The following is a 24,644-nucleotide window of genomic DNA, read 5'->3' on the forward strand; positions in this document are numbered from 1 at the left end:
ATTAACACGCAATTTCAGAGTTCGCGCCCAAAAAGGTTTTATTTGAATAATTTTGCACTGAAAGGAGTAAAACTATTTACAGTATTCTGTAGTGAACGCCGTCGTTATTTGGTGGTCTTGGCGTCGGGGGGTCCGCCGTCCCCGGTGTCCAGACTCTTGAGGAGGCGAAAGAGTCCAGCCGCTTCGCGTATACGGCTGAACTCTATGCAAAAGGCCTGCACCTCGATGAACAGGTCCTGAACGTTGATGATCTTGTTACGGATCAGAGACTGAAGGAACACGCACACCAGGCGCACCAACCGGTTCTGGGCGAGAATGACGACGACGACGGCGGCCAAAGTCAGTCACGGCTATTTTGACAAAAGGGAAGAGTGTCCAAAATGTGCGTCCTACCTGCATGTACTTGTCTTTGATCTGCTCACAGGTGGAGATGCAGTTGGAGATGTAAAGGTGGATGAACTCTGGAGGCAAGTCCACAGCCGTGGTCAACCTGACGCACACGCGTGGCAACAGCAAAGCAAGATGATTTACAAAATCGTCTCAAACTGGGAAAGGAGATTTAAAAAAAATAATAAAATTGTAAGATGGTGGCGTCTCTCGTGCTGACCTGTTGACAACCTCCATGGAGTGCAGTGACATGTCCATGTTGACCAGCACGGAGAAGTACTCTGTAATCTGACTACTCTGCATCAGCTTGAGCAGCATCTCGATGGCCACCAGTGGGTTGTTCTCCACCAGGTCCGGAAGCTTGGCGGGGGTCAGCCCGATGTGGTACACCAGCTTGGGGTCTTTTTCCAGCTCCGCCAGCAACTAACAAAGGGTACATGGGGGGGGGGGGGTTCACTCCATCATCATCATTTATCGGGGTGCCGTTTGAACATCAACATCACATAAGGGACGATTAAAAACTGTACGTAGCTAATAATTTTGTAAACAGACTAAATCCAATAAATGGAACAATTTCAGTAGTGTACTTAATGTAATGTCTTTCGTGTACCACGAGAGGGAGTCGAAGCAGCACACTTGGAGCATCACTGATCAGGACCATAAACAAAAGAAAATGTTTTGTTTCACGTGTTGGTTTGTTGCTACGATATGTTGTTGCAGCCGTCATATTGAATGTAGCAGACATTGTTCGAAAACACTGTACATGCCTTTCATTCGTATATTTGTAAACTAAAACCTGCGTATTCAGCTTTCAACCCTGATGATTTTGTGAATGTTTACACTTAATGTTTATGATACAGCAGCAAAGCACCAAACCCAATATGGCGTCGATGTTTGATTTCGCGCTCAGGGTGGCGTCTTGCTAGCCGTCGAGATGTTGATCTTTTATTTTAACTGGTATTGTCATTATTGTCAGTATTCTGTTACTTTATTTTTTTCTTTTTACCTGTGACTGCTGTTGTGCAGACAGCGGGCTCTTGAAGGCCTTGGCCATGACGCGCTTGATCTCCAGGCCGGTGCTGTTCTTGACGCACATGGAGCGGTCCCAGTGCACGCGATGGTCCGGCTCAGTGGGGTTGAGCCACGCCAGCTCGTCCTCGCACGCGTGCAGTGGCGGAGGAGGACGGATCAGCTCGGGTCGGAAGTGACCTGCCAAAGGAAACAAACTAAGATGAAGGCACAAATACATAAAGTAGACACGAAAATTTCCGTCAATGATGGAAGGAAGCAGTGTTAGTCGGTGTGTGCAATGGCTGTCCATGCAAGTTGACTTACTCTCCAGGGGCGGGCGAGGCCCGGTGACCAGAGACTCGATGATCTGATTGGCCACAGAGCTGTCGAAACCCGAGTTGGACGAGTCCGGGTCGGGGTCGTTGAGGACGCTGGGGAAGCTGGCCTTGCTCTGCGTGGGCAACTCAGACTGACGCTCTGCGCCAAAAAAAAAAAAAAAAAAAAACACATACATTGAGTTGTACACAGTTTAGAGGTCACATTAATAGTGGAGAGACTTTTGAAAGGATTTATTTCGGTCTATCATAAAAAATGGTATTTGACAGGAGTGTGTACACTTTCTATACCCGCCAGTGCAAGCTGCAGGCCGCTGATGTCGATGGACTGCGGCATGCCGCTGACGTCCATGCACGACACCTGTCTCGGCGTCTTCTTGAACAAATCTCGGGGCGGCGCCAACATCAGCTGCGACAAGAAGAACTTCTCGGGCTGCGTGATGGGTGCCAGGAAGCCTGGATGCACACAAACGCCACGCTCGCCTTCAAAAGTAGGCCCCCACTAGCCATTTCATTAGGTATAGAAAGCCAATTACAGTACATTCAATCCAGGTGAAAGAAATCAAGACAGTTTTCATTGACAGCAGAAAAGTGTAAGTCACAACGTTTAACGGTAAACTTAAATGTCTTTAATTTATTAATACGTTTATTTCAAAACTTTACATTCACGTTTCTGCATTGTGCACTTTGCTTCACGCACGCACGCACCTGAGAGCAGCTTCTCGGGCTCCGGGTTGAGCAGGTGCGCGAACACGGCGGCGAAGGGGTTGGCGGCCAGCGGCTCGGTGCGGTACATCTCCCAGAGCAGGTAGAGCGCGGTGAGCCGCTGCGGCGAGCTGGGCAGCAGGTCCGGCTGCTGCAGCAGCATGACGAGCACAGAGCCCGCGCGGAAGTGCTCCGCCTTGCCGAAGAAGTGATGGAAGTGCGTGGACAGCGTCTCGAACGTGTTGGTACAAGCCTCCTCCGAGATGATGCCCAGCAGGTTAGACAGCTCCTTCGGCGCCAGCGTCATGGTGCTCTCCGTCTTCGGGGACTCGCTAAAAGAGATTTGAGCGAACGTTTGGCATAGTCCCGAAAGTCTACGAGTCGAGCTGTAACTGGCTAGCAACGAGTTAGCTTAGCGCGGCTAACCGACAGAAAACATGGAAGCCATGGCGAAAAATCAAAGAGTCCCCGTTGTCACTTTTACGCTCCGGAGGACCCAGTAGCCACCCAAGAAATTTAATGACCCATTCACATGAATTATTCCCGGCTAGCGGGCGCCTTAGTTTGAAAGATAGAACGCGGAAAAACCCGGCAAGGATGTACTTTTAAATTGGGATTTGACCGTTTCCTGAGAGGTGCATCATGGAAGGTGTAGTTGGCGAATCACGAGTGGCCATTTTGAGAGGTGCGTCATGTGAGTTTAGCCTTCACGTGGTCATTGGCCACTGTCTTGACAGGTGCTTTATGGGAAGTGGAGTTCAAATATGACGGTGGGCGGGGCTTAATCGAACGCGTTGCAGTTTCCCGAGGTGCATTTTGGGAAATGTAGTTGAGGTGTGCTGCCAAAAGAAAGCTTCAATCGCTGACTGATTTCGCAATTCAGATTTATTACAGCGAATATGAACCTTAAATCAAAGACAAAGAAGCTTACATGAGATAAACAGCTGGATAGTGAAGACAGCTAAATTGTTTGTAGATTAAAATTTGTAAAGCATATTTTAGATATAAAAGCACAATTTGTATTAAAATATACATAAAACAAGTCAACAAAATAGCGCAATGTATTATTTTACACATCTTAAACTTTAAACAGACCTGGTGTTAGCGTAGTATTGACTTTTAAAGGCAAATAACCACACACACACACACACACACTAAATGATCATTTTAAAGGGCCGAGAGTAAAGCAGAGAACAAAATATAAAATATGGCTTTTAATACTGTATGTATGTGTAACTGTTTTGTTAAGCGCTTTGTTACAGCTGCCGCTGTTGTGAAAGCGCTATATAAATCAGCATGTATTGTATTGTATTGTATTGTATATAAATATAAACATAATCCACCTGCACGCAAAGACACTGTAAACTTCAAGAGTAGATAAAATGCCCACCGGGGTCCACTTCACAACATCAACAACACAAGGCTCAGAGGCAGCGTCACTGTAAGTGCAAGGGCTTGTGGGTAGGAAAAAAAAAACCTCAGTCGGTGTAGTGCATGATGGACTCCACGTAGTTCCCGGGGAAGAGTCCAGTGGTGGCATTCATAACGCCTTCGAACCAGCCGTCTTCATTCTTCTTTAGTACGTAGATGATGGCGCCCTCCTGGAAAGACAGCTCGTCCTCCTTGTCGGCCGTGTAGTCGTAGACGGCCACCACTAGACGAGGGTGACAAAACATAATTTACTCTTTAAGTTCATTCGTATATTTGATCAAAAGATAATGATCTAAACGTATTGTATTTGTGTGTTGTTCACATTCCAAACATACATGCTAAGCTAACCCATAATAACCTTTCTCCAGGTAGTTCCTGGGAGCCCAGGGGGGATCTTCCTCCACATACGGGTCATGGTATTCGACCACCGCAGAGTCCCCCTCGGCCCCCTGGACGTCGTCATCCTGGGGGGCCCGAGCGGATGCCGTCTCTTCCGAAGCCGGTTGGAGGGATGTTGCCCCGTCTGAGACTGAAGGTCAGACCACGGACAGGTTGGTTTGCCGACGAGAATGACGTGTGATGTGTACTCACTGGATTCCTGAAGGCGAGCCACAAAGCCCATGAGGGGGAGTTGAGGAGTGAACTGGAGGAGGGAGGGTGGCGGAGAGGCTATAAAAAAATAAAAAATAAAATTATATGCAATGTTTGTCAACAATTTTTTTTTATTTATTTTTTGTGCGTATGTAGCGCTTTAGTCATGCACATGTCGAACCGCAACATTATTTTCCCCGCACGTACCCGGGCTTTGGCCGTTGAAGTAGGGCCCGCCGTTGACCTGGTCGCTCTGCGTCCCGAACGGCTGTCCGGTGACAGAGGGAGGACGGCGGTAGGGCAGGGAGCCGCCCACCTGCGGCGTCTGCTGGCGAGGCTGGGGGCGGTTCATGCTGAAGAACTGAGGCACCAATCCACCTGACGCGCCAAAACGCTCCTTGAATCACTTTGCGATTGATCAAGTGTGTCATGATTTAGAAAGATGGAGCTGATATGGAATAATGTGGAATGGACACGCATGCTAAACATGTGAAGAAGAATAATAACAACGCCTGCATCGTCACACAATCGAGCTGAGAGGAACCAGACAGGAAGTGGAAACTCACCTTCTTTGGGTGAAGAGGAGTTGGGGGAGGGAGGTGGTGAAGGGAGGATGCAGGCGGTGCCGGGGATCTCGTTGGACTTAGACGGAGGGGGCGGGGGGACATGCGGCGAGGACGGTGGCAGGGTGAGGGTGGCGGAGGAGGAAGAGGAGGACGAGAAGGAGGAAGAGGAGGTCGGTGAAGAGTTGGGGGCGCTCGAAGACGAGCTAGCGGGTCCGACGCTCGGGGAGACTTCGTGGAGAACATTGGGAAGATTTAGTGAGCATAGCACTGACTGTTTTCGCTTCATTGTTTTTGTGCACTTTTAATCACAGCAGCGCAGGTGAAATGAGTTTTGGCTGTTATGAGTTGCTGCTCATGAATTTACAATTCATGGACTTTTTTGGGGGGGGGTCTACTGTTGACCCCATTTCATTTTATTTTATTTTTTTGCTCTTTCTGAAAACTCTGGCAGGCATGTAAAAAGACGGCATCACTCCATGCCAAAATAGAAAAGTAGCACCTTCATGCCACCTTGTGGCATCTAAAGGCGACTGCAGTGGTAGAATTTAAAACTCGACTCGAATGAAGTATTTTTGCAAGAAATTCAAACTTAAAAAACAAACAAACAACAAACGTGTTCTAAAAACGATTTAAAATGAATATCATACTGACATGACATACTTTATTCTCTGTGAAGAAAGACTAATATTACTGCGTCTGACTGAGGGCGGGGCTCTTCAATACTTTGCATGCTACCTGGAAAGACGGCGGGCGGCGATGGCGTCGCCACTGGGATCCCGCTGCCGCTCTTCTCTCTGCTGCTACTCCGACTGCTGCCGCTGGGGTGACTCCCTCCGCTACTGCCGCTTTAAAACAAACAAAACAGACTTTATAATAGAGATAAAATATTTCCAAAATATGAGATAGAAGCGGAAGGCGGCGGCACTGACAGAGACAAAGAAAAATGTTAGCAACAAGTGGCGGAAGAACGCGTGAAGCAGATTGGTTGACGGCTCGGGTTAGGGGGCGGGGCCAAGCGTTGCCGCAATTGGCTAGAGAAGCAGATGAGGGAGTCCCAGGTGGCGGCGGCTGCCGTGTCGTCCAGGCTGACCTGTACGTGCGCGGGCGAGGGCTGTGAGCAGCCATGTTGTCGTTGGGGTTCCTGGTAGTGGGGCTGCAAGCGTAGTGGTTGGGGACCACCGGAGGCCGCACGGGCTCCAGGGTCCTGTAGGGGGAGCTCTTCCTGGACGTGCACATGCCGGTTAGGTTTGGACAACAAAAGGCAATTTGTCGCAGAATAAAATTCTAGTGACCGATTAATCTTATTTACGTCCTATTTCATTTTTGTGCATTTTGAACCTGCTATACTCTGACCGTGTGAAAGAAAAGCATTTTTTTGTGGTTAGAATAGCCTTATTGTGAGCAAAATTACATTTTCATTAAAAAAAATGGATTTGCGTTGGAAATTAGCATCATGATCATCATTTTAAGGAATTTAGAGCCTTTTAAGGAAAAATAACATTGCATTTCTGGACATAGATTTTCCTTTACACTTCTAATCTTTAGTTAAAGCTTTTTGGTGCACTATGGCAGCACTAAATACCATAAACATTGTACATGCAAGTTCTTTTTTTTTTTTTTAACTCCATTTTCTTTGACAAAAGACCAATTAGACATTCTGCTCTGATCCTGATCGTCTTTCTCCCTGGAAGTGAAATCCAAAACAAGAATGTGACTTGAAGTGGGCGGGAAAAAAATGACACCTTGCATTTCATTCGAATTTAAAAATAAAACATGGTTGCTTGAGCAAGAGGAACTTCACATGGGTGACCTACATGCCGGATGAGGGAGGGAAGGAAAAACAAGCTTTCATAACGCATGATGTCATTCCTCCAAATGTGTGTGTGTGTGTGCATGTGTGTGTGTGTGTGTGTGTGTGTGTGTGTGTGTGTGAGAAACATCACCGCCTGTGTGCCGAGTCAAACGTGTCATCATCTGGCTTCAGGGTGCACACATACAGTATGTGTTTAATTTGCTTCATTAGCATTGGCATGAAAAGCAGAATTTAGAACCTTAACTCGAGCTTGAAACCCTAATATTTGTTTGAAACCCTAATCACTCTTAAAGCCTCCATGAAATACCTTTGGGAACATTATTTATATTTACATTTGAAACATTGACCCTTGTTTCAAAGCGAAACCCTGGAAGGCAACCTTCGGTGTGTGAAATCGCAGTATGCCAGGCTCGCTTTTCACTTAAAAAAAAAAAAAGCACATCTGAAGTAATAATATGATCAAAGTCCTCCCAAGTCAAATTTCCCTCCGCCCGATTGAAAAATAACCAATATGTCCAAGTCCCCGGTTGCGTTGTCATGTTGCATTGTTAGCGCACACAAGAAAGTGGAACGAACACATTTGAAGCAGATTCAAGATGGTGACCGATGATTCTAAGATGGCGTCACCTACCCAAAGATGCTGCGTCTCGCCCTGGGGGGGCTGGGGGCTTTCTGGGTGGGGGAGCTGGACCCGGGCCCCTTCATGTTCTCCGACCCGTTCACCTATTGAAACGTCACACGTCAAATTTTGTGACGCGATAACGGGAAGGCAGAATGTGCAATGCTCGTGAAGCCGAGAGAGAAAGCGTAAAGTGAAAACCCAACCCTTGTTTGGAAGCTTCGCCCCGGATTTAAAATCTTAACAGAGACTTTGTCATTCTAATTGGAATGCCTCACCTATGCTGTAAACCACTACCTTGGCTTGAAAGGCTAATTTTCAACCCTAACTCACTCTTGAAACCCTAATTTGAATCATTGTCTAAAACCCTAACACTGGCTTAAAACAGTTCCTTGTAAAAGGCTAACCAATAGGACTGAAACCTGAAACCATTTTGGAAAACCGAACCCTGTTTTGAAACGCCAACTCGTAACCCTAACTCTGGCTTGAAGCCCTAATTTCAAATGGCAACCTTTCCACGAATCCCTTTGAAACCCTACCCGAGGCTTAAAACCCAAATTTGAAATCCTGACATCCGTTTGAAGACCTTACCCTTGGTTGAAAACCCTAATTTGAAACCATTACCGGTTTTGAAATCCTCCTTTGAAACCCTACGCCAGGCTTGAAACCTTCTTTCCCATCGCCGCCGCTTTTTGACTTACCTTCAACCTCAGCAACCACTTCACACATCCACGAAAGGCAGAAAACAAAACAAAAAAATTGAAATAAATCAAGAGAAAAGGAGGAAGTGGTCAGCGACGGTGGGGGGCGGAGCATAAAGGAACAACGCCGCTCGCACCTTGACGCCGTGCCCGACGTCATCCAGCGCGCCGAAATCCACCGGCTTGCGGACGTAGCGCAGCGGCCTCTCGGGATTGGGCGGCGCCACGATCTTGTGGGCGCGGCTGGCGTTCTTATTGGCGGTCAGCACGCCGATCTCCCGTCTCGCCACCTTCTCCTTGTGGATGCCCACCGTCTGCGCAATGCCGCACCAACAACATCCATCAAACGTACAAGTTTCATTTTGTGGTCAAGGAAGTATCGAGCCTTTTGGTCAGTGGAACAATTAAGAACGACACATGTGTCGATGCGTCTAAAAGTTGCGTTTGAAAGAGCACAGGCGCACACAAGTACAATAAATAATATACATTCTTGCTGCTGGAGGCTGTAAATTTCCCCAGTGTGGGACGAATAAAGGATATCTTATCTTATCTTATCTTAAGTGTCCTTTGGAAATGTGGCATAATGCTCCGTTTCAGCCTTCATTAGCTAAAAACAAAAAAACGAGATGCCGTCGGTTTTCTTTCGGGTTTGTCTGAAGCGGTGCTGCGAGCGCGTGCGCGCGTGCGTGCGTGCGTTTAGAGGGTGGCAGCTGTTGCGTAGGCGAGTGCTGCGCGCCCGGCGGTGACGCCGACTCGCACAAAAGATGAGCTTATCTTAACAGTCGGCATTCATTTACATGAATGCAGAACAAGTGAAAAGAGTCATTTTTTAAATAACACTAAATTCCGTTGTGGGGAGGGAAAAACAAAACTAAACAAAACCATCCTTGTGTCCTAGCATCCTTTTTGCCTTTCTTCCTCCCTTCCTTTACTAGCGTCCGTCTTTCGCCCCTACTTTCCGTAATTCATTCATTCATTCATCTTCCGAGCCGCTTGATCCTCACTAGGGTCGCGGGGGGTGCTGGAGCCCATCCCAGCTGTCTCCGGGCAGTAGGCAGGGGACACCCTGAATCGGTTGCCAGCCAATCGCAGGGCACACAGAAACGAACAACCATTCACACTCACGCTGACACCTAGGGACAATTTAGAGTGTTCAATCAGCCTGCCACGTATGTTTTTGGAATGTGGGAGGAAACCGGAGCACCCGGAGAAAACCCACGCAGACCCGGGGAGAACATGCAAACTCCACACAGGGAGGCCGGAGCTGGAATCGAACCCGGTACCTCTGCACTGTGAAGCCCACGTGCTAACCACTGGACTACCGGGCCGCCCTACTTTCCGTAATCTCATCCTCAATTGCCTGATTTTAAGTCTACTGAATGCCTGAAGTCCTTTTGGCCCACCCTAGACACGCTCTCATTAGCCATGTTGGAATATTAACAAAGACATTGCAGCGTTGTCTGCTCACGATGGCCAACCTGTGCGATGTGGTTGACGGAGCTCTCCATGCGCCGCAACTGTGACGTCTGGATGTCGAGCATCTGCAGCATGTTGTTGGCCAGAGTGTTGATGAGGTAGGCCACGCTGGCTACGGACTGCGTCGTGTAGCTCTTGGTCTCCTCCAGGGCTCCGTGCTTATCCGAGGCCTGGGGAGGACGTCGGACTGTTTTGATCACAAGCGCTAAACATTTGGCAGCGAGCAAGCTATGTCACAAATGGGTAAATTAAAAAAAAATAATCACACAAATCATTTTGCTCGATTAGTGACTAATTTAAAGTGTTAGAAAGGTCGTTCTCTCTTTGAGAATTCAATATTAATGGTTGAACAAACGCGCTGTTTTGGAGGTCTAGCTATGCCGACGCCAGCTATGATAGTTAGCGAGCTAGCAGCTACCCTGAAACACTGACACAGCAAGTCTATTTTTACTGATTTTCACACATGCTTTAACTGTGGGCTAATGCAAGGGAATGTAGCGCAAGGAGCTACAGTACGTCCTTCATTCCGCGGCCCTTCTTGAGACATGCTAACATACCATCTGTGTATCAGTTTATTTTGTGTAAGCTTGGTGCCTACATGCAGATGACATGTGTGTGCGTGTGTGTCTGTGTATATATAAGCAGAACAAATGCAATGTAGGTCAGCGCAAACTCATTCATGCCAGAGGTTGACAAGAAACGCACTGACACACACACACACACACACACACACGCCTGTATTCTAATTATTGTATTATAATTCAAGGCCAGTATTACTGGAACGCTACTAAACAATATTTTTAAAACTATTGAGGAAGAAAATCTGTGAATATGCAAATATGCAGGAGATGAGCAGCAGAAATCAAATGTAGGATGAGGGTTGTGTTTGTATACATGTAAAAAAAGTGCTTTTATTTTCAAAATAATAATTTGTTTCTATGTTACTAGACTGCCCTGCGATTGGCTGACAACCGGTTCAGGGTGTCCCCTGCCTACTGCCCGAAGACGACTGGGACAGGCTCCAGCACCCCCCGCGACCCTAGTGAGGATCAAGCGGTTCGGAAAATGGATGGATGGATGTTACTAGACTGACCATCACGATTGGTAAGTCAAATTATTGCTTGTAAAGTGAGGCAAAAAAAAAAATCAGAGCAACAACCTATACTCCACAAACTTTTGTCAGGGTACTCAAAGTTTAAGTAACGCTCTACACATATGAGTGTTTGAATACATGTACATTATTTCGATTTTCAGGCAAATGAAATTTGAAATCTCTGTATCACTCATTTTCAGCCGTCGCGGGCGCGATAAACGGGGGTCCATTGTAAACTCGGTCCTTGCCGGTGGTACGCCCACTCGCATAATATACGTCGCTACACAAGGCTCCACTTCCCCGTAAAGCGCCTACCTGGATATAGTTGGTCTCGCAGTACTCGGCCACCCTATCCAGGTTGGGAAAACTGTCAAGGAGAGCCCTTCTCCCCACGGGGATCTCCTCCTCGAGAAGCATTTGAAGCTCCGCCATCATTACATGTTTGCCTGAATTGCAACCACAGCACAAGCCCCGCGTGCTGATGCTTTCACGTAGCGTGGGATAAATCGTCTCTCTCACGCGATCACGCTTTTGAAAACGGGGACGGACGGAATTTTAGATGAAGAAATGGTTGATTTGTTAAAATAATGGCAACCGTTTACTGTGTAAACATTTGGAGATGGATTATATTGTGTTTCCTTTATGTTTTTGTGCGAGTTAGTAATAGTAAATTGATAGTATCCCAGTTTTACACGAAGGTCATAAACGCATCACTTTACAACTCCCACTTGAGAGAGAATTCATTCAATGTTTGGAGGTTCGTAGATTTTTCTACATTTTGAGCATCTCAACATCTTTGCAAATGTGATATTTATATTTGTAATACGATAGCGCACAAAATTCCTATTCCTAATACCCGTTATGTATTGGATCTGGCGGGCAGCAGCACCACCTCATTCTTTGAAGATACAAAAGCATGGCACAACACAATACTTTGTTTATTTCTTCAAGTCACAAAACCACAAAGGACAAAAAAGATGTGAAACACATACTGTACAAGAAATATTTTGAAAATAAATACTTTGAATTAGGGATTTTAAACAAGGTTTCAGGCTTGGATGTCCATGTTGTCATCGGCTCGGGGATAGCTCTCGACTTCCATGGACATCAAGAACTCTGTAAAGAAGAACAACACATGAAATCATACATAAAATAATGATAATATTAACAGCCCTAATTTTTTTTAGTTGATGTGGTCAAAGTTTGTCAAAAGTACAAGCCTTGGAATTCGTCCCAAAAGGGCTAAATCAAAACCAAAGCTTACAACTTCCTGTTCAATTTCGTGCTCTGGTCCCTTGAGAGTTTTTCGCGCGCCCTATCATGAATTCAAATTCATTAAACTTGTATGAGGGGCTGATTTTAAATTTTGAAAACAATACGACAACAAAATGCCCACTGGACGGTACCTTCCGTGTAGTCAATATCTGGCCGTGTGGAGATGATGGCCCAGGCCAGGCCCACCAGCAGCGCCACCACTAGGTTGACCACGATCCACGGTCGCAAGATCTGCTCCTCAGAACCAGGAGGCCTGGAGGAATATTATTCTTATTCTATCGGATCATTTGTAAGATGTGCCACCGGGCTATTTTTTAAAATTTCTCACCACAGAGTCTCGTTGGCGGTGGGATATAGGTGGATGCGATCGCTGGTCATCTGTTGACTAAGGGACAGGATCAGCGCGGTGAAGTACACTAAAAATACAGCAGAGGTGATGAGTCGATGGATCTTTTCTCATGCTCCGGAGCTCTAATTTCGCCTGAACGGTTTTTGAGCGCTTGAATTGCGCCGTTGCTGTGTTGGGCTCACAGAACGAGGCGAGAGCGGCGGGATCCAACGTGATGAAGCCCCTCAGAGCCATGGAGGCCTTGGCCAGGTTGACGCTGCACGCCGTGGGAAATCCAAAATCAAGTAACCGCGGACTTGACGGCAAAGGGGAAGTGGCGAACGTACCGGTCGAAGGCGGACACGGTGCTGATGGCGAGCAGCAGGTAGAGCAGCGACTGCGCGCTGTAGGCCAGCGAGTGATACTGCTGCAGAAGGTTGGCCAGCGCCGACATGCGCTCACCTGCTAGCACGTACACCACGCTCACGTTCCACACGGCGTAGCCTGACAGGAAGCCATGGCAGAACAGGCCCAGGACCCTACAATGGCACACAGTGATAGAAATCGCGCCAGGATCCGACACGCCCGAAGCAACGAGACCACACAATGATACCATCCATCCATCCATTTTCTGAACCGCTTAATCCTCACTAGGGTCGCGGGGGGTGCTGGAGCCTATCCCAGCCGTCTTCGGGCAGTAGGCGGGGGACACCCTGAATCGGTTGCCAGCCAATCACAGGGCACACAGAGACGAACAACCATCCACGCTCACATTCACACCTAGGGACAATTTAGAGCATCCAATCAGCTTACCATGCATGTTTTTGGAATGTGGGAGGAAACCGGAGCACCCGGAGAAAACCCACGCAGGCCCGGGGAGAACATGCAAACTCCACACAGGGAGGCCGGAGCTGGAATCGAACCCGGTACCTCTGCACTGTGAAGCCGACGTGCTAACCACTGGACTACCGGGCCGCCCATCCACAATGATACCAAAGACCGATAACAGTCAACGATACGGCAAAACGACACGGCAGCGAGACGACGCAATGATAAGAATCGATGACACAACTTCATGACATATTTCAAGACCCTGATGAAATGACGCAACTTGAGGATAAGATTCGATGACATAATCAATTACATGACTCAAAGATATGACACAAAGATACGACTCAATGGTATGACTCCGTGATACGACTCATTGACAAAACTCAATAACACAACTCACTGACACGACTCGGTAATATGGAACGATGATACGACTCAATTATACCACGCGCATACCTGAAGCTGCTGTGGATCTTGATTGCTATGTCTCTGGTGGTCCATGTCATCTGTCTGGGCTCCAAGTAGTCGTCCACCTGGTCGATGTGTCGCAACTGCTCCACTCGTTCTGCCTGGAAACGCCCTACCCAAACACACACGCAGACTTTTCAAGAACTAATGTACTCATTTGAAAAAGGATGTCTCGGGCTCGCATTACAAACACTACGTGACCAAACCCAGAAAACATGGGAGCCATGACCTAAATCCCCAAAGAATCTGAACAAATTATTTCCTGTTTTTTTGTTTTTTTTTTTAAATAAAAAAAATAGCTCTTGATAATATCGTACTCGATGCACGATTCCGGTTCCTTGCGCAAAGTAACTTACGATTTCTCTCGACAAAGACTCTGCCGACGGGTTGACTGCTTCCTTGGGGGGCGGAGAACAAGGAATGCTGGGGGATGGGCGAGGGGGCGCTCGCCACAATGTCGTCATCTTCGGCTCCGATATCATTGCCGTGATGCTCCGTGGATTTGGTCTTCCTGCTCAAGACGATGACGATCCAACAACCAGGATGTGGGATATAAATACCTCAATAAATGAAGGAATCTGAAGGCTGACCTCTTCCTTTTGGTCCGTCTGGTCATAGCGACGGCAGGTTCCTCCTCGCCCACCTCGGCTTTGCCCGTGTCCCCGTTTGGCGTGTCGACATACTCCGCCGGCTGATCTGAAACCATGATGAAATACTCAATGTGCCATAACAAGAAGACAACGAAAAGGCTTTTTTTTTTTTTGGTGACAAAAGCCGATGAGAGTTCCATCGGTGCTAACAGATGACAACATTTAAATTTGGGCACAAAAATTCCATCGTTGCCCTCAAAATGTCACAAAGTGTATCACCTAAAAGCTAAAAGGCTAACCAATTGTCGGCGCCCTCTTCTTTTTCTTCTTCTTCTGTGGTGCCGCCGCATCGAGGAAGTCCGGCGTTGCCACTTCTCTATTCTGATTTGTCAATCCTTCTTTCTCCACTTCCACGCAAACCACTCGAGAGACAAACAAGCCGATCATGACTTTGTGATGTCACAAATGTAGAGGATGTAATACAGTACATGTAGCAAAGTAGAACTAGCGCACTCACCTTCGCCATCGTCATCATTGACTTCCTTTTTGGACTTCCTCTTCCTGCCCTTGACTGTTGGCATGGCGACCGGCCTGCCAATCAGTGATTGAGGTCAGTCAATTAGCGTTAAACGTTAGCTGTCATTGGATTAGCCTTCTCGAGCAGCTGTTGCAGGTCACGATTGATTAAACATGAAAAATGCTCACAGACCTCGTTTTGCTATGCTAGCATGCTAACAACAACATGCTGGGATAAAGGTGTTAGCACTTAGCTAAGCTAGCATCTTGAGCAGGTCGTTTTTTTAACCATTAACTGTGCTGCTACTATGCTTTATCAATTAATCCAGGTACAACAACTACTATGCTACACATAGTATTTTGTACTACAGTTAAGCTACTTGTGCTTTGCTCTGTGATGGACATATCTCGACTGGTTCAACTACTATGCTGCATGTAAATACTACTGGATGTTATGTCACTTGTATTATTTCGGTACAACTAAAATGATGCTACACATATGATCATGGCTAATATTGTGCGACATGTGATGTTACAAACACAACTACTGCTACAGTAAGTACGATCTTACACGTATTAACACTAATAAGCTGTACTCATTACCACTGTTACTAAATGGATTCACACACTACTGCTTCTAATACGACGACCAGTATTCCTCCTGGTACAGCTACTAGTATGCTACATGTATTGCTACGTAAACTACTTCTGGTAAGTACCACTATGTGACACATTAGTATGAGTATGCTACATGTACTACTTCTATGCTACACCTGTTGGTACTGGTATGCTGTGTTGTACAACAGACACTAGTATTACCACATGTGTTGCTGCCAGTACTTCTATAATGTCAACACAAATATGATCTAAAATCACCGTTTGCTTCACGTGCTAAAGCTAACGTCACTCACCTGTCCGCGCTGTGCTCAGCTCGTTTTCACGATGGCGACATGGATGCAGACGAGAGTGACAGGTGGAGGTGTGCTGAGCCTCTGGGGGAGCTTTGTGACGATGTCATTAGCAAAGCAGCCATCGACACTAATCTTAAATGATCCGTCCCTGGGTTAAACTGTCACCATCAAAAGACTTTGGTAACTCTACATGTCATATTGGATGATTGATTAAAGAAGCAAATAACATAAAATATAAGTAAAAAAACTACTCACCTTTGGAAGTACAATATTTGTGCACAAAAATGCGGATGACAAAACGTGCCAAACACAAATGCAAACATCTTTTGTCAAGTCTTCTATTACTGTATATTGGGTCACAGAAGAGCAACATTAGTACAGGTAAAAGTATTTTTCACGGAAATCCAATACTTTGGCTCATAACATTTGCTGACAAAAAGGCTACAGTCGTAAATCCTGTTAGTGCTAATTAGCTCCAAATGATACATTAGCAGAGAGGGAGAGTAAGGCGTTGATTTTAGATATGTACAGGTAGGCCAGTCGCTAGAGAGCTAAATTGTTTAGTAACTAGATGGTGTAGCAAAGTGGGTTGAATACATTGGTAGGTGTTAGCTAGTTAAACAGGAATGGCAACAGGTTGGTTGCTAGATAGTTGGGTTGGTCAGTAGTAAGCTAGATAGTTGTATAAGTAGAAAAAGAATATATTTAGGTGGGAAAAGTAGTTTGGTCAGTTGTTAGGTTGGTAGCAAACTAGGTAGGTAAACAGACTGCAGTGTCTGTAGCTAGTTAGCTAAATACGGAGGGTAAGTCAGTCAGTTTCTAGAAGAAGACAACAAAATGATGGCTTTGATCAGAGAGACTATGTCACCCAGCTGGCATGGGAACGCCTCGGGATCCGCCAGGAAGAGCTCGAAGAAGTGGCTGGGGAGAGGGAAGTCTGGGCTTCCCTCCTAAAGCTGCTGCCCCCGTGACCCGACCCCGGATAAGAGGTGGAAAATGGATGGATGGATGGAGCTTCATACTTTGTTAGCATACCTGCATGTGCACACAGCCTGCAGGTGGTGCTCGCTGCGCATCAATGCTAACAGTGTACTGGAAATTAGCACTTGGCGTATATACTTGCTATTGCTTCCTGTGAGGCTAGTTCATATTTAGCATTCAGCTACTCCAGCGCTGGGTCCAACTGACGGGTATCCAGTTTGCGTCTTCCTGCGCTCGCTGGACCGCGGCGTGTAGCTTAGCACAGGTGTCGCTTAGCTGCTCGTTGACTAGCTCCTCGTCAAACAAATGTTTGTACTTGTCCTCCATCTGCCGAGACGACTCTGACAGGTCCACAAGGTCCAGTTTCTGTAGCACATACACAGCTGTGGTTAGCTAGCTAAATAGGTATGTACTCCATATAGTAGGTAGGTCCTAGAAAGGTCGCTAGGAGCGGTAGTTAGCTAGGTCATACGGTCGCTAGGTAGTTAGGCAGGTGAGTTAGTTGGTCGGTCTGTATCAAGCTAGGTTGGAAACTTGATAGGTATGTAAGCAGGTAATCGGGTGGGTGTGTTGATTAATATGTGGTAGGCAGGAAGTTAGCTAGATAGATGGTATGTAAGTAGATCAGTCACTAGTGAGATGTGCATGTAGGTTGCTTGCTATGTACTGTACTGTATGTTCCTGTATTGTATGTACGCATGTGTACTGCTCAGTCTTACAGTGATGTATCTGCTGTGCAGGTAACTGCAAATCATTCTGGCGTTCCCTCGAGTTTGTGCGAGTTTCTCCAAGCTGGGAGCTTTGATGAAGATCACATACGGTTTGTACTTCCTGGTCCTCAAAGGAGGAATGTTCTACAACATGACATATACTCTGTAAAAAACACTTAAATGTATTATTGATACTGTGCCATATGTATTGCATATTCCTACATGTGGTTCGATGTCAATAATGCACACATGTCCCCGTTTGATGACCTCATTGATGGCGTCGATACTGGTCCCGTAGTTGTGGCCCTTGAACTCGCCGTATTGTACAAACCTGTGCAAATACACCGTTAGGAGTCAATCGTGTGTGAGGAAAGTAAAAGCCAAAGCTTACCTGTGGTTGCACGCCATGTATTCAAAGAGCTCTTTGTTGACAAAGTGGTACTCTCTGCCTGTCTGCTCCCACGCTCTGATTGGTCGGGTGGTGTCTGCGACAGCCAATTACAACAAAACACTGCTTAGTCACTCGCTGGTTTCACAGTACACTTAGTGCGCAGTGATCACAGCGAGCCTCAAGGAGGCAGTGTGCCATACGTGGTATGGGTCCTTCATACGTGTCCGGGTTGAGTTTGATGAGGGTCTTTCTTAGCTCGTTGATGCCTACACCTGACGCGCCTGTGCAGCATGCACCAAATGGACAATAAGACAAGAAAAAAAAGACAGCAAAAGTGTTGACAAGTGGGACCAAATATTCATGGGTGTTTGTTAGCTGGCTAAAAGATCACTTTCTATTTCACTGAGGGGGGCTGAACAGACGCGAACAGTGTGACGGTCTTCTCACCCACGAGTATGATGAGCCGGTGGTGATCCCCTAGGGGTCGTCGGTAGAGGACCACTTCCTCGTAGGGTGTGGCCACGTTGGCGCAGTAGGCGGTGATGCTTGTGCTGGACCGACGCCTCCTCTTGGACAGCGACCTCCTCAACAGACAGAAACTACGCCGGAAGCCCGCTGGGGATATACAATGACGTTTAATTATGACATTGTTTAGTAGAGCTAAAAATACTGCTGAAAGTAAGTACAATGTTGAAAAAAAAATCCACATATTTAATAATGAGTAATCTCACCGAGGTAGAGTCCATCAGTAAAGTCTGACGGTTCTGACTCTGAAAAATATGACAACACCACACTGCTTTACATCATCGCAACTAGCTAACACATACCTGACTGACCTCCTAACTATATAAGCAACTCATTTACCAATTAACTGAATTCATGAATGATTGACTTAACAACTAAGTTGTTAGCCAAATCCGACTGGCGACCTGGCTGATTGATAAACTTACTAACTGACTTACTGACTGACCAAACAACCAACTGACTACCTCATGAAGTAACTAACAGACCCAACTAGCCCACTGATTAGCCACCTGGCTATCTGATTAGCTGACTACCCAGCGAAATACGAACTGACTGCCTGACTGACCGTCTTAGCAACTGATGATTAATTATCTAACTGACTTAGTGTCAGACTTACCTACCAAAATGTGTTTCTTCCTGATCTGGTGGACAAAAAAAAAAGAATGGAAAAGAAAAGCCATCTGATTTATTTGATATAAAAGTCAGCAAAATGTCATGTAATAATAGTATGTAACATATTTTCTATTCATGCATATCCAGTAGCATATACAGAATAATGTACACGTTATAACTGTATTACCTGAAGTGCATTTTTCTTGAGGCTCCTCCTCTGGAGCAGAAAACATTCAGTGTAAAAAATAAAATAAAAATCACGTCACAGTCCATATAATTGTATGCGGATGACACCGCCACCCACCTTTATCAGTTACGGTGACTTCGGCAGCATGAGGGGAACAAACGTAGTGTTGAAGTCTTGGCGACAGCTCCGTGCATGACTAGCGGTGATGTAATGGGATGATCCTCACCTGCGCTGCTGCCTCCGACGCCACCCTCGTCCTTGTCATCTTTACACTCGTTATGATCCCTCTGCTCCTTCTGCTTACTGACGACACCAACATCACAAACAGCACGTCAGATTGATCTGTGCTGTATGTTACACATACGGTACAGTTGACAAGAAAGTTTATCCAATCCAATCACAATCACATGCAACAGCTACAGCGCATGGACATGGCACGCATCACAATTTGGGTTACTTTGTAGGTAGGCGGAGCTAGGTAGGTAGTAAGTTAGCTAGTTAATTAAGGTATGTAGGTAGTTGGGCCGTCAGTTATTTCATTAGTTAACTTGGTAGGTAGGTCAGTCCATCCAGCAGTCCAGTTTAGCTAATCAGATAGTTTGCTAGTTAATTAAATACAGTAGGCCAGTCTAGTAGCCAGTAGGTAGCTACATATGGAATATCTTGGCTAGCTCACCAGTCCACTGGTCCAGTTTAGTTAATCATATCTTTTGCTAGCTAAGTCTAGTAGATAGTAGGTCACGAGATATGGAATATCTTAGCTAGCTCATCAGTTAGGCAGTCTGTTCACCAGTCAACTGGTCCAGTTTAGTTAATCATATCTTTTGCTAGTTAAGTCTAGTAGATAGTAGGTCACGAGATATGGAATATCTTAGCTAGCTCATCAGTTAGGCAGTCTGTTCACCAGTCCACTGGTCCAGTTTAGTTAATCATATCTTAATAGTTAAGTCTAGTAGATAGTAGGTCACGAGATATGGAATATCTTAGCTAGCTCATCAGTTAGACAGTCTGTTCACCAGTCCACTGGTCCAGTTTAGTTCATCATATCTTTTGCTAGTTAAGTCTAGTAGATAGTAGGTCACGAGATATGGAATATCTTAGCTAGCTCATCAGTTAGGCAGTCTGTTCACCAGGCCACTGGTCCAGTTTAGTTAATCATATCTTAATAGTTAAGTCTAGTAGATAGTAGGTCACGAGATATGGAATATCTTAGCTAGCTCATCAGTTAGACAGTCTGTTCACCAGTCCACTGGTCCAGTTTAGTTCATCATATCTTTTGCTAGTTAAGTCTAGTAGATAGTAGGTCACGAGATATGGAATATCTTAGCTAGCTCATCAGTTAGGCAGTCTGTTCACCAGGCCACTGGTCCAGTTTAGTTAATCATATCTTTTGCTAGTTAAGTCTAGTAGATAGTAGGTCACGAGATATGGAATATCTTAGCTAGCTCATCAGTTAGGCAGTCTGTTCACCAGTCCACTAGTCCAGTTTAGTTAATCATATCTTTTGCTAGTTAAGTCTAGTAGATAGTAGGTCACGAGATATGGAATATCTTAGCTAGCTCATCAGTTAAGCAGTCTGTTCACCAGTCCACTGGTCCAGTTTAGTTAATCATATCTTTTGCTAGTTAAGTCTAGTAGATAGTAGGTCACGAGATATGGAATATCTTAGCTAGCTCATCAGTTAGGCAGTCATTCGATATGTTAGTTAGTTGGTTTGTTAGTTGGTTTGTTAGTTGCCCTGTAACATCCCATTCGGTCAGTCAATATGTTCATGAGGTGGTTAATGTCCATGTTAATTATGGCATCAGGTCACCTCTTCAACGTGGCAGCTGATGGAATCAATCCGGGAAAGGAGGTGGAGCTGGTGATCTTCCGGGCCTGCCACCACTGTCCATCTGTCTGGTCCAAGACCTCCAGCACTTCCCCCTTACTGAAGAAAACTCCCACATCCGGGCATGGTATGGACGGGTCCTGCAGAGGGCAGTAGTCCACCATGGCCCTCATGTAGACCTAACACAGGAGAAGAACATAATCGGCATGTATCTCTAGGATGATGATTCCTGAAGAAGTCTGTTGAGGGGTCCTCACTGGTTTGTTGATGCTGCTCAGCTGGGAAGTGTTTGGAACTACTTTGAACAAGATGGTGCCCTCAGACCTCATCTAAGCACACAAATGATTGAGAGATAGGTCACACAAATCATCGGAGACGGGACAACAGAAAATTTGGGAGCATGTTTCTCATGACAAACATGGCGATGATGCTTTCTGGCAGACCGACCAGAATCTGGATGACCTGCTCTGGTTCCAACCCCACCACTGGCTTTCCGTCCACCTCCACCAGAAGATCTCCAGGATGGAGGAGACCTAACATAGAAATAGACACATGCACACACAGAATCCATTACTGCACATCTGAACCATTGTCACACACACACACGCACACACCGCTGCGGTCTGCAAGTCCTCCACGAATCACCCTGGCGATAAAGATCTCTCCTGTCTCCTTGTCCTTCCTTATGGTGGCCCCCTGATACACACACACACACACACACACGAGTTAGGACAAATGGTGATATTGGTCTCCACTCAAAGGTTCTTCAGTGGTGTTCTGACCAGAGGTTGTTCATTTTTTGCCAGACAAACAATCCTCACGACCTCCTCATCTACAGGCAACCCGTCAGGTAGTGGCGCCAGGACGGGTCCAAAGTCGGCTTGAGCCACGGCGTCGTGACATGACAACAGGGCCTAAGACCATGAGAAGATGGTGAGGGCTGGCCTCAAGGACCTAGCAGGGGACCAGATGGAGGACCTTCATGTGCGGAGAGCTCAGGAGGATCTGAAGCTCTGTGGCCTCCACAGAAGGAGTCTGGACCGTATGCAGGACGCCCTGGACCTCGACAACAACACGGCACAGAACGCAGAGTTAGCATCAGTCTTCTTTCTCTGCAGCGTGCGGCAATGTGACGACTATGCATGTTGGTAAGGAAACACTTTAATGAGCATGTTTTTTAAAAATCATTTTATTTTTGAGTTGCTTGTTATTGTTGAAGTAATTGTTGACGACAACCTCGCGTGAGAGTGCTGAGGCGTGAGACAGGAAAGGGCGGGGCCAGAGTCTTTTGAACGTCAACAGGCACTCGTAAATCTGGAGATGGAGAAAAGAGGAAGTGATGTCATAAAATGACGGCCCACGCGCGCGAGTGCACGCCCCGCCTCCTGATTGGAAACGTACCTGCAGCAGGGCATGTAGCCACTGAGTGCTCAGGAGTTCATGAAGGAGATGAGCGCCAATGACGTTTCTGCTGACCGCCTCGTTGACATCGTCCACCACCATGGACAACAACTCAATGACGCCTGCGTATGGAAACACACACGCACACACACACACACACTACACTAGTAGGTTATATGAGTTGGATAAAAACACTAGGAATGATTTAAAATGGCTACTTAAAGGGGAAAAATGGCAGACTTCCTGTGTCTTCCTTCAGTCATGGCTTCTTGAAACTTTTTGGTGAGTCTACTCACATGACCAAGTCATTCAATCTTCAGCATGACATATGGTTCGACTTTGCTAGAGATCAGCTTCAAGCAAATATTGAGGTCAGACAAATGGACCCAAATTGACTCTAACATGGCGGCTTCCAAGAGAAATGAAATTTCCTACCATCCTCCTCCGTGTGCGTCATGACGGCTGTCTTCTTTCACCATTAGCACGCTCTGGAAAACAAAGCACACCAACATTTCGCGGTAGAATAGAGATGAACTTTCAATGTAGAAGGATTTTGTTCCACCAGAAGGCGCCATAGAGCTACACGGACACAAATAGAGTTGAGCTTCCCTCAGCGGGGCTCTAAATGGGGAGCCATGTCAACTTTAGCTTTCTTATCTCAGCCTCATTCCAAGAACTCGCTCAGTTATGATGAGTAAAAGCTCACGAGTCTTCATTTGACTTAAAAAGTTCATACACTCTACAATATATCGTGTTAGTTTAATTTTTTTTCAATGTGACTCAAGTAGTGACTGGAACTTTTTTCATTTCGCTATACGGGATGTGACTGACCCGACCGGCCCGCTGACAGAATCAGAATGAACAGAATCAAATTTTCCACTTTAAAATTGACTGTCCTTGAATCATATCGCACCCTATGTATCAAGATACGTGTCAAATTGCCTTTCATTGGAGAGAGCCAAACTCCTAATTCTGTTTTATTTTATTTTATTCTTATTTTGAAACGAAGAATTCTGACTGTTCTTACGATTATGTAATAATTATGAGAATGTTAAAATCCCTTGAGGGTTTTTGTGTGTGTGTGTGTCAAATTGATCGATAACGATAATCGTCAACCGTCAATTAAAAACATTTGATTTCAAAGGATAGTGCATGCCATGTGATCAGTCCCTGCGTAAAATTAAGGCAATTTCCTTCATATTCGATACATTTTTCAGATGAAAAACATTTGTGACTCTACACTCACAATGAAATTATTATGAACGGTTATTTTTTAAAATAGAATATTTTAAAAATGAGAAAAAATAGACCAATTCTTCTGCGTGCTATGTTAGCATTTAGCTGGAAAAGGAGCAGTGAAGGATGTGTTCTCAAGTTTCGACTTACCTTGTGGTCTTCTCGCTGGACACTCACGCCGATGTTTGCTGTTTTGAATGCCAAGGTTACTTAAAACAGAGGCCGGCTAATCTTTAAGCCTTTAAACTCTCGCTCTCACACATCCGCAACCACATGCGCACACACTTTGTAAATAGAAGCATGAACCACTAGGGGGCAATGTTGTAATATTTTTAAAAACGCTTTTTTATTGCGTCCAAACTCGAGGGTTACTTCGATTAAGTCTATGTAGAATATAGTGATAAAAAATATTTGTACAAAAAAACCTATAAACTGTTTCAAATAAAAACCTGTTAAAAATACAACAGTAACCATTTGAAAAAAAAATACCTGGTTTTAAAAATGCGAAATAATATATTTATTATATTATTTATATTTTTATAAGATAAGATATCCTTTATTTGTCCCCACACTGGGGAAATTTACACCCTCCAGCAGCAAGAATGTAGGTAGAAAGAAGAAAGAAGGAAAAAAACAACAAACACCGTTCAATTAAGTGCAATATAAACACAAAATGGATAAATCGCAGTGCTATTTATTAAGAAAATTGTCTTTCACATCATTTAATTATTACTATTATTATTGTTGTTATTTTTATTCAGCAGCCTGACAGCAATATATATATTCACCAAAAAGTATATTATTTTTTGGTCAATCTATCTATTTATCTATCATCAAATAAAATCCTACACTAAAGTCGCACCATATACGAGTTTCAATTTATTTTGAAAAATCCCAACTTGGATAATGGCCGCTTTAATTTGAAAATAAATGATCACGTAAATGCACACACGCACATAGACTCATGCACACACTTGATCAATGCTAATGGAGTCTACCCTGCCCGGTAACATGAGCCGGCCAGCGTGTGTGTGTGCGTGTGTGTCTCATGACAAGCATGCTAATGGCAGACTTACATGCGTGTTAGAACACATAGCATTTACGGGACACACTAATGGCTAAC

At 45.4% G+C, this 24,644-nt stretch overlaps 4 protein-coding genes and 1 long non-coding RNA gene across 14 annotated transcripts; 1 reads left to right on the top strand and 4 right to left on the bottom strand.

The window, feature by feature from the left end:
• Positions 1-12: 12 nt before the first annotated feature.
• On the bottom strand, positions 13-3,096 carry cnot11 (CCR4-NOT transcription complex, subunit 11). The gene is made up of 7 exons (XM_052083155.1): positions 2,442-3,096; positions 2,025-2,189; positions 1,723-1,875; positions 1,394-1,596; positions 608-810; positions 394-490; positions 13-305 (listed from the first exon to the last, which is right to left on the bottom strand). The coding sequence occupies exons 1-7, from the start codon at positions 2,743-2,745 to the stop codon at positions 105-107; spliced, it is 1,326 nt and encodes a 441-aa protein (XP_051939115.1). The 5' UTR covers positions 2,746-3,096; the 3' UTR covers positions 13-104.
• Positions 2,577-24,024, top strand: LOC127612192 (uncharacterized). Of its 2 annotated transcripts, none has more exons than XR_007965647.1 (3): positions 2,577-2,715; positions 4,238-4,420; positions 21,691-24,024. It is a non-coding gene; the product is annotated as an uncharacterized LOC127612192 (long non-coding RNA). The 2 variants fall into 2 exon arrangements; XR_007965645.1 differs by having other exon boundaries at positions 21,723-24,023.
• On the bottom strand, positions 3,761-11,280 carry LOC127612188 (abl interactor 2-like). 8 transcript variants are annotated; one of them, XM_052083147.1, is made up of 12 exons: positions 11,044-11,275; positions 9,638-9,805; positions 8,297-8,473; positions 8,160-8,177; positions 7,471-7,562; positions 6,117-6,248; positions 5,762-5,871; positions 5,027-5,254; positions 4,668-4,838; positions 4,461-4,538; positions 4,228-4,398; positions 3,761-4,092 (listed from the first exon to the last, which is right to left on the bottom strand). In XM_052083147.1, exons 1-12 carry the CDS (start codon positions 11,161-11,163, stop codon positions 3,917-3,919), a joined length of 1,641 nt encoding a protein of 546 aa, XP_051939107.1. In that variant the 5' UTR covers positions 11,164-11,275; the 3' UTR covers positions 3,761-3,916. The 8 variants fall into 8 exon arrangements, with proteins under 8 accessions (XP_051939107.1, XP_051939111.1, XP_051939108.1 ...); XM_052083151.1 differs by lacking the exon at positions 5,027-5,254 and having other exon boundaries at positions 11,044-11,279; XM_052083148.1 differs by lacking the exon at positions 8,160-8,177 and having other exon boundaries at positions 11,044-11,276.
• On the bottom strand, positions 11,648-15,799 carry tmem237a (transmembrane protein 237a). The gene is made up of 11 exons (XM_052083156.1): positions 15,648-15,799; positions 14,738-14,811; positions 14,520-14,642; positions 14,221-14,326; positions 13,987-14,141; positions 13,619-13,742; positions 12,679-12,870; positions 12,535-12,608; positions 12,332-12,419; positions 12,135-12,256; positions 11,648-11,844 (listed from the first exon to the last, which is right to left on the bottom strand). Exons 2-11 carry the CDS (start codon positions 14,799-14,801, stop codon positions 11,777-11,779), a joined length of 1,116 nt encoding a protein of 371 aa, XP_051939116.1. The 5' UTR covers positions 14,802-14,811; positions 15,648-15,799; the 3' UTR covers positions 11,648-11,776.
• LOC127612187 (MAGUK p55 subfamily member 4-like) lies at positions 15,972-23,750 on the bottom strand. 2 transcript variants are annotated; one of them, XM_052083145.1, is made up of 21 exons: positions 23,672-23,750; positions 22,721-22,773; positions 22,286-22,407; positions 22,121-22,198; positions 21,863-21,946; positions 21,667-21,798; positions 21,499-21,580; positions 21,332-21,417; positions 21,142-21,213; positions 20,867-21,063; positions 19,280-19,356; positions 19,171-19,188; positions 19,054-19,083; positions 18,875-18,895; positions 18,461-18,499; positions 18,177-18,344; positions 17,930-18,010; positions 17,730-17,823; positions 17,561-17,669; positions 17,348-17,482; positions 15,972-16,994 (listed from the first exon to the last, which is right to left on the bottom strand). In XM_052083145.1, the coding sequence occupies exons 2-21, from the start codon at positions 22,740-22,742 to the stop codon at positions 16,806-16,808; spliced, it is 1,836 nt and encodes a 611-aa protein (XP_051939105.1). In that variant the 5' UTR covers positions 22,743-22,773; positions 23,672-23,750; the 3' UTR covers positions 15,972-16,805. The 2 variants fall into 2 exon arrangements, with proteins under 2 accessions (XP_051939105.1, XP_051939106.1); XM_052083146.1 differs by lacking the exon at positions 23,672-23,750 and having other exon boundaries at positions 22,721-22,801.
• Positions 24,025-24,644: the final 620 nt, after the last annotated feature.

This window comes from Hippocampus zosterae, chromosome 12 (genome assembly GCF_025434085.1).
Source record: "Hippocampus zosterae strain Florida chromosome 12, ASM2543408v3, whole genome shotgun sequence".
Taxonomy (NCBI): domain Eukaryota; kingdom Metazoa; phylum Chordata; class Actinopteri; order Syngnathiformes; family Syngnathidae; genus Hippocampus; species Hippocampus zosterae.